The 15,036-nt window shown below is 36.0% G+C and overlaps 1 protein-coding gene across 2 annotated transcripts in view; it reads left to right on the top strand.

The window, feature by feature from the left end:
• The window catches only part of LOC124353569 (NFX1-type zinc finger-containing protein 1-like), a 63,572-nt gene extending 49,176 nt beyond the window's left edge, over nt 1–14,396 (top strand). For both annotated transcript variants that reach the window (XM_046803467.1, XM_046803466.1), the window contains exons 8-9: nt 252–344; nt 14,246–14,396. In XM_046803467.1, the coding sequence (XP_046659423.1) occupies nt 252–344; nt 14,246–14,273 (121 nt within the window). In that variant the 3' untranslated portion in view covers nt 14,274–14,396. The remainder of the gene's footprint in view (nt 1–251; nt 345–14,245) is intronic.
• Nucleotides 14,397–15,036: the final 640 nt, after the last annotated feature.

Below are 15,036 nucleotides of genomic sequence, written 5' to 3'. Positions count from 1 at the left end.
GTTGTTATTATATCATCGACCATGTTTACAAAAAAGCTATTGAACAGTTCACAAACTTTTAATGGATCATTAGTTTCTACTTTATTTTGTTCTAAAGTTATATAAGTCATGGTCTTGGATGGTTTCCCTACTTCAGATCTAATTACATTCCAAGTACTTTTTTAAGAGCTTATAATCCTTTCATTGATTTTCTTCTTTTGTGTTTCTATTAATTTTTTTTTTAATTCTTTCTTTTTTTGTCAATATTTTAGAACCGGAGACTTCAGCATTGTGATCAGAGCAGTTGGGTCTGTGGCATCAGCAGTTGTGTCTGTGGCATCAGGAGTTGTGTCTGGGATATCGTGGTAAGTTTAAAATTGGAAACATATAGAAGCTCCAAGGTCAGCAGTACTAGAAATTTTAAGTTTGGCCATATTCATAGCGATCAATCTTTTATATATATATATTGTTATTTTGTATTATACCTTATTATACCTTTTTGAAAACGGCAAAAAGCCGAAATATTAAAGGAACTTTGTATCAAGAAGTCTAATAATTGATATAACAGAGCAATTCTGCTTTTATACACTCGAAGTGAATATATATATAATTATATATATATAAACTGCCAGAATTTCCATATTCTCAAAATATTTCTCAGCTGTTTGATCAGGTCGTATAATTTAAGAATAATACAAATATGCTTGGTTTTGTTGTTTAAGCATAAGATAAAGATTTATTTACTAGTCAAATCATACAGACAAAATTTCAAAATAAATATGTGATTGAATATATGTGTACTAAATTGTTTTCAATGTTTGAACATTGCAGAAAAATGACATTCTAAATAGAGCTTATATCCCTGAATTAATTTTAGATCATATATTGCAAACATGATCATTCCAAGTGAAGTGTTTGTTCTATGTGCAAACCATGAAAATTTATAATTGTTTGAAATTTATTCTGTTTAGTTTCAAGTGTTATGTTTGGAGTATCTGATATATTATATTATTCAAAATAAAATAAAATAAATTTTCTCAACACTTAATGTAAAGTTGGGATTAGTGAAGTAATTTACTGTATTTTTAGTTGTTTTTTTTTTTTTTTTTTTTTTTTTTTTTTTTTTTTTTTTTTTTTGTGGTAAAATTTTGAATCATCTGCATAGAGACACAGGCTGTTCTAGGGGATATGCGTTAGTGCTAATTCTATGTTTTTTATACATCAAGTAAACAAAGGAGGTCCAAGTAGGGAACCATGAGTGACACCATATTTGAGTGGTTGTAGATCAGAATGAATTGCTCTGTTATTAAATAGCAGGGTACATAAATTGTAACATTTTATCTGTAAACTCTACAAACTAATACCTGTTTTCTAAATATGATATAAACTATTCAAGAGCATGTTTTTTTTAACACCAATTGATCTTAGTTTTGTAATCAGTACGGAGTGATCAATTTTACCGAAAGCTTTTGATAGGTCCATAAAAATTCCCACTGTGGGTTGACCTTTATCAGCAGAATATAGCACTGAATCTATCAATAAAACTGCTGCTTTAGTAATGGATTTACTAGTGAAAAACCCATGTTGCATACTGTCTTTTAAATTGCGTTCATGTAAAAAAGACATAAGTTGAATATATGCCCATTTCTCTTATTTTGAGATGGATAGGAAGTAAAGAAATGGGTCTGTAATTTGACATCTTCATAATTTTTGGTATGATCGGAATTAGTTTTAAATTTTTAATTCATTAGGAAAGTAGTCAGATACAAAAGATGAATTTACAAGGTGCAGCAGTATTCCACGGGTGATGTTTGAAAATTTTAGTATTGTTACTTATCTTCATCATACCCACTTGAAAATTTGTTTTTGGATTAAAAAATTGGCTGTATATTGAGCTCAGTTTTGGAATCCTCATCATCAGTTTTTTGTTTGTTTGTTATTTCAATGGACAATCATTAGGAAAACAATATAAAGTGTACAGGCAAACTAGAAAAAGAATACAGATAATACAAAACAAGTGTTCTAGCTAGGACAAAACACATGCAACATAAATGCTAATGTACATGTGCACAATATTAATATTATAATCATAACAGAGTATAAATTATATATAACAATTTAACAACTAAAGGGAATAACAAACAGAAATGCAAAAGTAAAAAATATATTTATGAGTAACATAGCAGAGTATAAACTATTAAAAATTAATAATAGCAAACAAATATGTAACAGTGAAAATATAAATAAGAGTATAATAACAGAATATAAAAAAAATAACAACTGAAAGATGCAACAAACAACAGCGAAACAACAATTTAAGAGGTCAACAATAAGAGAAAATAATAGTTAGTATCAAGAGTTACAACAAGAAGGTAACGAGAAAGAAAGTATTAAATAAGTAATTGCAAACAAAACTGTGAAGGAGTGACAAAGAAAGATGAGTAATAAATAAATATTAGAAAAAAATCAAGAGCTTAAGAGGAAGCTTTTAAGAAGGGGAACAAAATTTCTAGCAATATAATACAGCAAGTGATAGGACGCACTTAAGTTTTCTTCTGAAGCCGGCGTAGGAAGGGTTGAAAAAGTCAACTGAGTTAGAAACATCATTGTCCAGTTGCTGAACCCGGTCAAGCATCGAGTTCATCATAGTTTGAGTTGAAGAGTCGTCTTCTGGAACGCGTTCTCATGGTGCATTGAAGACCGCAGCGAGAAGCTCTGGGGAGTCGATGAGGTTTTTAAGAGTTTGTATAGAAACAGGATGTCCTGAACCTTCCTTCTGGTAGATAGTGGTTGGAGGTCAAGTTTGACAACCAATTCCTCGACTGGGACTTCCTTGAATGCAAATCTCAGTCTTGCTTCGACCATGTGTAGGAACCGTGTTTGAACACTCTGTAACTCTTGTTGCACGTTGATTTGATGTAGGGGACTATACAGCGGAACTGTACTCCAGGGTTGGGGTGCACTGCTGTAAGATAGAGGAGTTTGAGGAACTCAGGGTTTTTCATTCCAGCTGTGTAGCAACAAATCAAACCAGGGCATTTGTAAGCTTTACAACGAACATGACAAATGTCATCTGAGTTCAGATATGTGAAAGCATTACACTTAGATCTCGCACTGACACAACAAACCATAGGAACGTCTCCCAAATGATACTGGAAAGTCACAGAGTTCTTGATCTCTTAAAAAGACATGCCAAAGCATTTCTTAATGTTGAGGTCCATACAGCTCTTTTCACACTACACTTCTATCTCACTCAGAATCCTTTGTAGTACTAGACAGTTCTCTTTTTGTGGTAATAGTTTTAAATAGTTTAATGTCATCTGCGAAGAGAAGGCAACTGCTCCCACCTGCAGCCTTGCCAATATCATTAATGTTAATAGTCAATAGTCTTTATTTACAGTTTCATGGAGAAAAGTACATGCGTCAATACAATATAGGTTTCAGTTTATAAAAAATTGTCTAGTGAGTCAAGTTGTGTTCTTCAGTGCAGGAACTCTTCTAGGGAGTAGTATGGTCTGTTGATGAGCCATATAGTCAGGGATGTCTTCAGCTTCTTTCCTTGAAGTGTGGTCATGTCGTGTGGTAGAAGGTTGAATCATTTTCTGCCCATGTAAGATGGTTTCTTTTCAAATTCATGGTGTGGTGTAGAGGCAGGTGGAAGTTTGATGTGTGACGGGTGTTATAGTGATGGTTATCTTGTCCTTGTTGCAGGAGTTCCTTGTCAACATGCATGATTACTTCTTTAATGTATAAGCAGATTACTGTTAGAATTTTTTGGCTTCGAAAATAATCTCTGCAGCTTTCTCTGGGACCAAGATTTGAGATTATCCTAACAGCTCTTTTCTGAAGCAACAGGATCCGGTTGAGGTTTCCTGCTGTTGTATCTCCCCTCATGAAAGATTCGAACAATGCATGTTAGGCAATTTTTGTTGTGGCTTTATCACTGATATGTTTAATTCTTTTTAAGACATACAGGCAAGAGTTCAATTGACTGGAGAGAGATTCAATATGGTCATTCCACTGTAAGCTGTCGTCAATTGTCATACCAAGGAATTTGGTGTGTCTTTCCAGTTTTAAATCTGGCAATGCTGGGACTTCGTCTTTTCTTCTTCCAAAAGCCAGTTGTTTGGTTTTACCAGTGTTCACTACCAGATCGTTTTCATGACAGTACTGGTAAGCCGTGTGCAAGATTATGTAGGAGTTGATAGCTAGATTGTTGAAAGAAGATTCGGACACGAGTAGTGTCGTATCATCAGCGTACATCAGTGGGAAGCAGTGTGTTCCTAGGTATTATTTTTTGGTATTTTCTAGTTATTGTGCTTTTAGTCCATGCTCACTTAGAATGATAATATCTGGTTTTGTTTCTTCTACAAAGTGATTAAGTCTATCAATTTTATTACTCATTTCTTGCATGTTTTGATGAAGTATGGAGAGTTGCAGATTATTTTGGAGGGGCTCTTGTCTGGCTGGGTTGTTTGAGAGTGTATTTACTTCTGCCAAAATTTGCTGTTTAGAATAATTCTCGTGGTGAAGGCCGTTTTTTGCTTGGCTTCTTTTTCTTGGTGCAGTTCTAAAAAATGTTTTGCTTGTAAGGGTTCTAGAATAACAAATATTTTTATTTAGATTCTCTGAAAGGGCTGTAGTAGATAGGTTTAATGAGTTATTTGTTTCTTTTCTTGAATCTTGTTGTGGTATTTTGGACTGTCTTTTTATTTTTATTTTTTTCAATAAGGTTTGTATAAAACTCAGCTGTGTTTGTAGCTGTTTTAGTTCCGGGTGGTTTTTTACTAGTTTATTGTTTTTATATATAGTGTTTGATCTTGAGATGTCATTGTCGGAGTGTTTAATTGTGAGGGGTTTGTCTTTGAAGAGTTTCAGCATTTCGTCTGTTGAGGCCTTGTTTGTCCATGTCCTCAAAGTGTCTTTTCCAAAAGGTGAGATGTAAGATAAAGAGTTTGTATGTCTCGATATGGTCACAAGACAGTGTGGCATAGAGTTGTAGATTTGTTCGTCCTTTCTCACAATTGCTATGTCTTTTGCTTGCTTCCCTTGGAATACATGGATTGTAGTGACATTATAGCCCAGTGGAATTAATTCAAATTTTTCTGATTGTTTGAATACCAAGATTTTGTACTTTTTGTCAATCTGAAGATTGTCCATGCTTTTTAGGTGAAGCTTTGTCATTTCATTCATTACTAGGCTGGATGTCAAGTCAAGTCAAAGCAAACTTTATTCATGAACATAGAGTACAGAATATGTGTCAATAGATAAAAGTAATTATAAATTAGGTTGACAAATCTCTCCAATTTGAAAATTCTTCAACGGAGTAGAATGTCTTGTCGGCCAGCCAGGTGGTGAGACGTGTCCTGAATGGGAATAGTCTCTTCTCTTCTTTGAGATGTCTTGGCAGTAGATTGAAAAATTTTGCTCCTGCATAGGAAGGTTTTTTGGCAAACATTGCAAGTCTGTGAGATTGAAGGTTGAAATTTACTGCGTTTCTGGTGTTGTGGGTATGGATGTCAATGAATCTTTCAGCATTGCTTGTGAGAATGTGATTGATGGACTGAAAGATAAACAAGGCAGTAACAGTTTGGATACCAAGGTCTTTAAAGGCACTTCTACAAGTGTCTCTTGGTCCCAAGCTTGCTAGCACTCTCACAGCCTTTTTCTGCATTATTAGGACTCTATTCAGATTTCCTGCAGTTGATCCACCCCAAACAAGCAGTCCATATCTTATGTGGGATTCAAATAGTGAGAAATAAGCAACTTTAGCTGTTGCGAGGCCTGTGACAGCTCTAACTCTTTTGAGCACATACAGGGCAGTACTCAATTTGTTGCAGACCAAATCAACATGAGGTGTCCAAGATAGAGCACTGTCTACAATAATTCCCAAGTACTTAGTTTCTTCCTCCACCTCTAACATCGGGAGTCCAGCATTTTCATTTTGTGCTCTACTAAACAGTACTTGCTTTGTTTTTCCTTCGTTTAGTGCCAAGTTGTTAACATGACAGTATTGTTTGGCTACATTTAAAGCAATGAAGGCCTTACAGTCTAAATTATCAGGTTGCTTTTCTGCCAACATCAAAGCAGTATCGTCTGCATACATTGTAGAAGAGGCATACTCACTGAGATGATTGGGTAAGTCATTAGTGAACAGTATATAGAGTACTGGTCCAAGGACGGATCCTTGAGGAACCCCTCTACTGATAGGAAGTTGATCAGATCTTGCATGGTAAGTTGTGTTGTTCACTGTATATTTGATCTCAACCAATTGAGTTCTATTTTTCAAGTAGCTTGAAAACCACCTTTCTTCTGTATTGTGAATTCCCAATGTTTTAAGCTTTTTAATGAGCAAGTTATGTCCGAGACTGTCAAATGCTTTAGAAAAATCTAAGAACAAAGCTGTGGTCAAGTTTCCTTCTTCCAACTGATCTATTACACCTTCAACAAAACTTATGATGGCTGTAGTGGTGGATCTTCCAGGTAGGAAGCCGTGTTGGTGTTCAGATAAGAGATTGTTAGAAGAGAGGTGTCTCATCAATCTTGTTAAAACAATTTTTTCAATTATTTTAGAAATCGTAGGAATAAGAGATATCGGTCTATAATCACTTGCAACTTTGCATGTCTTTCGTTTATTTATCGGGATAACCTTAGCTACTTTAAGACGTCTGGAAAAATGCCTTGTAAGAGAGACTTGTTAATTATGTTTGTCAATGGAAGCCTGATTTCTTCGACTATATATTTCAATACAGTGGATGATATATTGTCAATTCCAGCTGAGGGTTTTGATTTCAGTGAAAGAATTGTTTTTTCAACCTCGGTTAGATTTGTCATTTCGAACTTATAATCAGAAACATTGTTGATTATGTCCATTTGGTTATCAGTGAGGTCAAGATTTTGACCGGCTTCTTTCAGTGTTTTCTCCGCTACAGTTGTGAAATAAGTATTTAAGTGTTCTGCTACTTGGAGTGGATTCTGAGTTTTCTTTCCGTCAACTTCCAGTTCAATTGCTGATTCCGTGCATTTTTTTTGTCGTTCACTGTTTATGGTGTCCCAGATCGCTTTAGGCTTGTTATCAGCATTGTTAATAAAGTCGGCAGTTGCTTGTCTTCTACAAAATTTCAATCTCAAATCATATGCTTTTTTCTTTCTGCTGTTAATCTTTTTGCCTCAACCCCAGGTCTTAATTTTTCTTGCTCAAGAGCCTCAAGAAAGTCTTTTTGAAGTCTGTTAGCAACAGGGTCTGACATGCTTCTAAAGTTAAGCCTTTGTTTGGATCTAGATTTTTGTAAGGGCAGGCTGTGTTCATTGCTGAGGTGAGGATGCCACTAAGTTTTTTGTACGCTGTGTTTACATTTTCTGTATTTATGATTTCATCCCATTCCTGATCGCGGAGAATTTCTTTTAGGTGGTTCAAATTTTTCTTGTTTAAGTGCCTTCTTTCTGAATTTACAATGGGCAGAGGAGCTGAACACTTGTAGATTGAGCTTAGCTGTGCTTTATGATCAGAAATCCCAGTAGTGAATGTAGAGACATTGATTTCTTGAGGAGTGATATTACTACATACACAGTCTATGGATGAAGATGTAGCATTTGTCTCTCTGGTAGGTGGGAGTTGTAAACGGTGAATATTGTATGCTGCCAAAGTATTAGTTAGCTTTGCGTTGTCCCTATCTTGTTTTAGACAATCGATATTTATATCCCCCATGATTATAATACGTGACTTCCATACAGGTACAGTGTCCAAAATGTCAGATACATGGTCAAGGGCTACGTCAAGATCTCCTCCAGGTGGCCTGTAGATTCCCAAGACATAAGTGCATTCCTGTCCCTCTGAGATAGCAACTAGTTGCGTTTCACACACCATTTCTATTGATGGTTTTGCAATGATTGGTTCTATTTTATATCCAAATGTATTGTTCTTATAAATGGCAACTCCTCCTTTCTTATGTGTGTCCCTGGAAAAACCTGCTATGAGATCATAATTTGGGATTCTGGTATTTTCAAGATGTTCATTTTTTAATCCGTGTTCAGTAAGAATTACCAGACCAGGATTTGTGTTCTCAAGCATGTGACTCAATCTATTTACCTTGTTTGCTAATGAATCTACATTCTGATGAAGAATTGTCATTTGACAATTTTTTCCTCCATGTGTTCTATTTTGATTTTTCTTGGGATTCTTATTGTGAGGACGTTCACTTAGTTGGTTTTTTAAACCAGTTGCTTTGTTTTCCGGAAAGAATTTATGAAGGTTTTTGTTTTTTGAAATTGTTTCAATTTGGATTTTTTCCTGGGCACTGTTTCTAAAAAATTCTTTTGAACATTTTGGGCTGGTATCATGTTGTAGTTTTTGGCCATGTGTTCTTTGTAAAAAGTTATATTTTTATTGAAAAAGTCATCTACAGTTTGGCCCTCTGAAAATTTCTTTGAATTTAAGGGTGGTTTGCAGCTGAAAGGATATGTGATAATATGATCATTTTGTCTGTTTGTTTTAATTATAGAGTTGAAAAAATGAACATCTGTCTCACCTACAATGATGCTGGCGTCTTTCTCATTACTTGGAGCAAATGCAGTAGGTGTAGCCTGTGGGGTTGTCGACTGGCTGGGGTCCTCTGTCAAAGATGTTGTGGACAGTTTTTTGGTCAGGGTTTGACTGACTCCCTCCGTCAATACCGAAGCCTGTGGGGTTGTCGACTGGCTGGGTTCCTCTGTCAAAGATGTTGTGGACAGTTTTTTGGTCAGGGTTTGACTGACTCCCTCCGTCAATACCGAAGCCTGTGGTGTTGTCAACTGGCTGGGGTCCTCTGTCAAAGATATTGTGGACAGTTTTTTGGTCAGGGTTTGACTGACTCCCTTCGTCAATACCGAAGCCTGTGGGGTTGTCGATTGGCTGGGGTCCTCTGTCAAAGATATTGTGGACAGTTTTTTGGTCAGGGTTTGACTGACTCCCTACGTCAATACCGAAGCCTGTGGGGTTGTCGATTGGCTGGGGTTCTCTGTCAAAGATATTGTGGACAGTTTTTTGGTCAGGGTTTGACTGACTCCCTCCATCAATATCGAAGCCTGTGGGGTTGTTGACTGGCTAGAATCCCCTGAAGTAATTGATGATTTACTTTTTGCTACTTGCAAAGAGACACTAAAAACATTGTCCCCCTTGCCACTATTTTTAGGTTTTCTGTAGCTAGTGTTCATGTTATGTCCCTTTGGTTTGTGTTTCTGATTGTAGTTAGCAAGGTTAGAAAATGATGTTATTGTGTCTTTGTTGGGTTCAAGATTAAGATTATTGAGTTGAGCTGACAGTCCGTCAATCTTGAGTTCCACTTCATCTTGCCTTCTACATAACCAAGCTAATTCAAGGACGATTGGTGTGTTTGTCAAAGTGCAAAAAGTCCCGTCATAGGTCTGGGTCTCAGTAGACTTGAAACATTTTTGTTTTTTTTGTCTCATCAGCAATGTCATGTAGATTATGATGAGCTTCATTGCTTAATCTAGACATTTCTTTTTCCAAATTACTTATTTTATTTAGATATTGCCTAAGCAGTTGGCCCTGAGCTTGGTCATGATCCTCGAAAATTTGTTGCAGCTCAACTTGCTGTTGTTTACTTTTCTCCAATTGGAGAAGTGTCTCTTGCAATTTTCCTTGGAGAGCTTCGATTCTATTTAAGTACTGTTCATTAGCTAGAAGATCCTCTACTTTAGCTTCCATACTAGCTAGGTTGGCTTCATGTTTGGAATTACACGTACGTAAATCTTGAACTTCTTGAACTAATTTAGTATTCTCGTGTAGTAGAGCATTTCCTGCTTCTGCTGCTAAAGTTAAGGAGATTTCCAGATCAGATTCATCTAAAGTTTCATGGACCTGTAATTTTGACTTTATCCCCTCTAGGTCTGAGATTTTATTGCTATTTTCTGATAAAAAAGAGTTTTCTTTGATGGATGGATTTTTAGATGTTTTGCAATTTTCACACATCCACGACTTGACATCCGACCTAGACATTTTATTAAGTTTATTTGGTAAACTAATACATTTCTCATGGTACCAAAGCTGGCAGAGGCCTGTGCATTTAATTCCTGAGTATCTGACCCCAATACTACAGACACCACAAGGGTTTTTAGTTAATGACATTTTATTCTCAAGGGGATTATTCTATGAATGCAAAAATAAAAATGTAGGCAAAAGAATTATTTTACTATTGTTACTGGTATCAGATTAACAGAATATTGACAGCTTTTATAATATTACTGTAAGCAGTAGCCAGTGTGTGAGGTCAGGGTGGCGAGTCAGCAGTCAGCATATGGAAGGTCAACGCTTCACCATTGTGACATACATCAGGCCGTCTGTCTGTGAGCTGGAATGTTTCGTTGGAAGCAATGTATTGAGTAGCTGTGAGCTGGCAGTGAGTGTGACGTCACAGCTTGTATTGCCTTTCAGGTGGTCAGTGTCTATCTCTTTGATATAATAAAGTTCATTTAAGACATATATTTCACCAAATAGAAAGTTTTACTCTGGAGTTAGATACAAGTTCTTCTTCTGTGTAGTAATGGTGATGTGTAAAATATTGCTGCCTTTGAAAGTAGGTTAGCTTGTAGTGTTGATTGTGTTTCTAGTGTTTCTTTACTTTTGGTTGTGTAGCTTATAAGTCTATAATTAGAAGAGACTTGCAGTTATTTGATGTTGTAATGGTGAGTAGTTAGTAGGCTATTTGTTGGTTTAAACCACTAAAAACTTCACTTTTGATGGGAGCACTTTCACAGTTACTGATGAGTGTCCGCCATCTTGGATGAGTTTGTCATTCCTTTGTCATAAAAGTTGTTTAGAATAGCTGCTGTGGTCCTTGTGCATCTGTAGGAGTGGTTTAGAACTTGATTTATTTCTGCAACTTCCATAATGTCGTAGTGCTTAACTTCAAAATCTTCAGTTCTATTAATTTCAGGGATCTGGTTCACATCTCCAAAAAGTAGTGTCTCTGTGACTCCGGCTTGTATTGTGGAAAAAAGTGTTTCTCCCGCATGGATCATGAGGGCCTCATCTATTATTAGTCGGCTGTATGTCCCTCCATTCTTCATGTTATTTGTTGAGTTCAGTAGGAATGAGTGGATAGTCCAGAAGTTGTCAAGAGTGGAATTTTTGCATTCTGGGTGCTGTTCTTTGAAGTGTGCCCGAAAATCTTCTGCGCCCCCCTGGTAAGAAACAGCACCAGGTCTCCCTCTTTGTAGGGGTTTAGTGTAGTTGTTGTCTTCCCACACCCCCCTGGGACACCTTGTATTATTTTTCAGTTTAGCCCCTAATTTCACTAATTTAATGTCTTTTGTTCTGTTGTACAGGTGGAGGTCGTTCATTATGTGTGTCCTTAGATACTTGCACAATGGCGTTTATCAGGCTTGTTCCTTGTACAGCGGCATATTTTGAGTTTGTGTCTGTTTTGAGCTCTATAAAATGAGCTCCATCATAGCCATGCTGGTACTGTTTAGTAGAGTTTTGAGACAATAAAGTCTCCTGTCTTTAAATCAATCAGTGTGTATTTTTCTTTGGAGCTTTGAAGCATTTCCTTTATTCTACTGTCTGTTGGCTTGATATTGTTAAGGTTGTATTCTCTGTAGAGAGAGGAGAAGATGTGAAGTAATTTGCCTTCTTTGGCTCACCATAGTTCTGTTTGCTCATTTAGTGCTCCTCTCATATAATCACCTTTTAAGTCGCTGAGGTCAATATGTATTGGGACAGGAGGAGTATGAGGTGCCTGCTTTCCTCCATGTGTAATAGATGCTTGTTGTGTTGTCTGTAGATATTTGGGATATTTTTTTTCTGGGTCTTGCAAAGGTAAACATCTATTATTGAGTCCACTAACTTCTTAAGTTTTTTGTCTTCTGTATAGAGGCGGATTCGGTGCAGGTATGCATTGCAGGCAAATTGGTGGAGTACATGCAGCAGATCTTTAATGCAAGCATAGCTGGTTTTTAGCTCTTCTAACACTTCTTCAAGGCCTATTGACAATAGTAGGGGAAACTTAAAGCAGTCATTTAACAGTTCTAATAATTTGAAGATCTTCTTTTTCCAGTTTATTTGCAGTGAGGAGTAGCAAACTATGATTTAGGGTTTTTCATCTGAGTTTGTAGTTGTGATAAAGTTATTGTAAGATAAGTTATTGGATGAGATTCTGTCTGATATCTGTGTGATTCTTTTTGTTTCTAGTTTAATTAAGCATTTTTTAGTATCTTTGTCAAACAGTGCAATTCCGCATGATTTATTCCAGTCGCAGTCTTTGCTTTGTTGAGTTGTTACTAATGGAGTTTCTTCTGGGTCGAATGCAAATATTTTAAGGTTATTGATAGTGGTAGAGTCTGATTGGTGTAGGTGTGATGTGGGACCAGTGTTAGAGTTTATAGCTGTATTTCTTAGATTTCTTTTAGCTAATGATCTCGTATGTGGTGTTTCGCTTTCATCATCGCTGTTTCCAGCGGAGCATTTGTCTTTTGTTGTTTTTTTGTGTGAGAGAGAAATTCACTTCTTTCAGAGGGTTGTTTGTCTCTTCTCTATTTTGTTGTGGGGTAGTTTGATCTAATAGAGTTGGTGCTTGGGAGCTAGTGCTTGGATTCTGCGGTTGTTCTGGGTCAGTTTTGGCTTCATTGCTCATTTCAGGTAGTAAAGATTTTGTTTTGTTTTTGTACTTGTAATGAAACACTGAATAGGTTTGGTGTACTGTATGAGGGGTTTTGTAGTTTTTTGTGATTAGGTTTAGTCCAGTTTGGTTTATGTGATCTCCTTTGATTTAATAATGCACTTTTTGATTCCCGTTTTGTTACCAGCAGTTTGTCTTTTGTATTTGTGCTATTTGGTAAAATTGTTAGAGGTGGGCTGTCAATTATTTTATTTTAGAATTCATTGATTGAGTTTTCCAAGTAGTCCTGCCTCTTTTTTATAAGTCCTATATCTAACAACAAGGTAGGGTCAGTGGTGAATGTACAAGTATTTATTCTTTCGGTTTGAGCATGTTTTGGAGTATTTAGTACATGATCGGTTGGTTTGGCAGTACTTTTGAGTTTTGAAATGATGTTTTCCTGCTCTTAATGAAGGTGTTTAAAAAGTAAAGACCCAAGGTGGGAACCTTGCAGAACGCGGAGGTAGCTGCAATATTAGAGGAGAGCATACCAGATAACTTCACTCTCAGTCAACGTCCTTCCAGGTAACTCTTGAGCCATAGCAATAGTGAACCAGTTATACCATATACTTCTAACTTAGATGTCAGATGTGGGTGACTAACATGGTCGGATGCTTTTGAAAAGTCCATGTAGACAGTATCCAGCTGTAGTCTCCTTCCAAAAGCAGTGATAAGGTTTGATTGAAAACAATCAAGAGTTAACACTGTTGATCGGTGAGAGTAAAACTCATGCTGATTTGGATAGATCAAGCTATGAAAATGGAAAGACAGTCTGTCCAAGACCAGCCTCTCAAACACCTTGGATGGAGCGGGTTGTATGACAATAGGTCTATAGTTCTTGGCACCCTCTTTCGATCCAGACTTGAAAAGAGTTACAGGTGATTAACCTGTTGAAAAGTATGAAAGTAAAGGCTCAACAACTAGATGGATACAGTATTTTAATACACTAGGAGGGATCTGGTCCACACCACAACCTTTAGTTACATCCAAGTAATTGAAAATCCTGATGACCTCCGAACACGTGAATAAGACGCCAGCGAAAGAAGTGTTACAGTTGATCACAACTTCATGAGGTATCCACTTAGGAGAAGAAATAAACGAACAACTTACACATGGTTGCAGGTTAGTCAGCCGCTTACTCATCAAGACAAAGTGTAGTAGGTAAGCAGTCCTGGCATCTTATCGAGTTGAGAAAGCTCCAAAAGATCTTGGGGTTATTCAGAATTTTGTTAAAACAGAATACTTGTTAAAAAGATACACCTTAGTCAATATACATTTTCTTAGGTGAGAAAGGGCATTATAGCAAAATAATAAAAGGGCATTACGTCAAGAGGAGGAAGGGTATTACATCAGGTGGAAAAGGGGGCTGCATAAAGGGAGAGAAGATTGTGCACCTACAGCACTTCTTTAAATGTTTTAGTATAAAAATATTAATTGCCCTTTGTATTAAGCAATTGCATAGAACTTTGTGTGTACAGATAAGATGGTGAATAAGATTTTTCAGATGAACAGTTATAAAACAAGAGAATGTAAATATAATATAATTTTTATAGAGTTACATAGCTTAAGGTTTGTATAAAGTTTACTAATTCTTTCAATTTCTGTTTCAGGGTTGTGAATATATTTTGGCGTGATTGATGACTTTGTTGGTTTGGAAAAGCTGATATCGATTGTTACTGCATAATTTAAATGGTAATCATGTAATATTTTCTTTAAATGAAAGGAATTCATACCAATAAAATTATTTTAATCATGATAAAAGCCTCTGGATTGTTTTGTTAATATGTAGACAATTAACCTACTCACCTTAAAAATCCTTATTGTGGTGTTTTTTAAATCAGCTCCGATTTAAGCTAAATCATCTTCAGCCATGATGTAACAATAGAAAGACTTACCATGATATGTATTTTATCACCCAATTGTGGATCTTTGGTAGTTTGGAAATATATAAAGAAACACATAAAACATCAAACATTTTGTATAAAACAAATAAACCTATGTACTGTTTGATGATGGTCGACCATCCTAACATCAAATAGGAGTTGTCACTGTATTTTGAATTTGAAAGTCTAGACATCTAATCTCATTAAGGAACATGGATGAATATTCAACATGATTCTTCCTGTTGATGAATAAAAGAAAAATGATTCTGATCCACATCAGAATTTGATTAGCTCAATGCGTTCTTGAGATATTGTGTGAATAAAGAGACAGAAGAGATCCTCTGGATAATGAACTTGACTGAATATCAACCAATAAAAATAGCTAATTATTCATAATTTAATTCTGAAAGTTTCATCACAAACTACAGCAATAATTCAAGACAAGCCAGCAGTGTTTTTGTTTTCATTCAAAAAGTTAATATCAAATTTTTTATTTATAATAATTTTGCAGCCTATAA

The sequence above is a fragment of the Homalodisca vitripennis genome, chromosome 2 (genome assembly GCF_021130785.1).
Source record: "Homalodisca vitripennis isolate AUS2020 chromosome 2, UT_GWSS_2.1, whole genome shotgun sequence".
Classification (NCBI taxonomy): domain Eukaryota; kingdom Metazoa; phylum Arthropoda; class Insecta; order Hemiptera; family Cicadellidae; genus Homalodisca; species Homalodisca vitripennis.
Note: the sequence above shows the minus strand (reverse complement) of the source record. Positions and strands in the feature narration are given on the sequence as shown.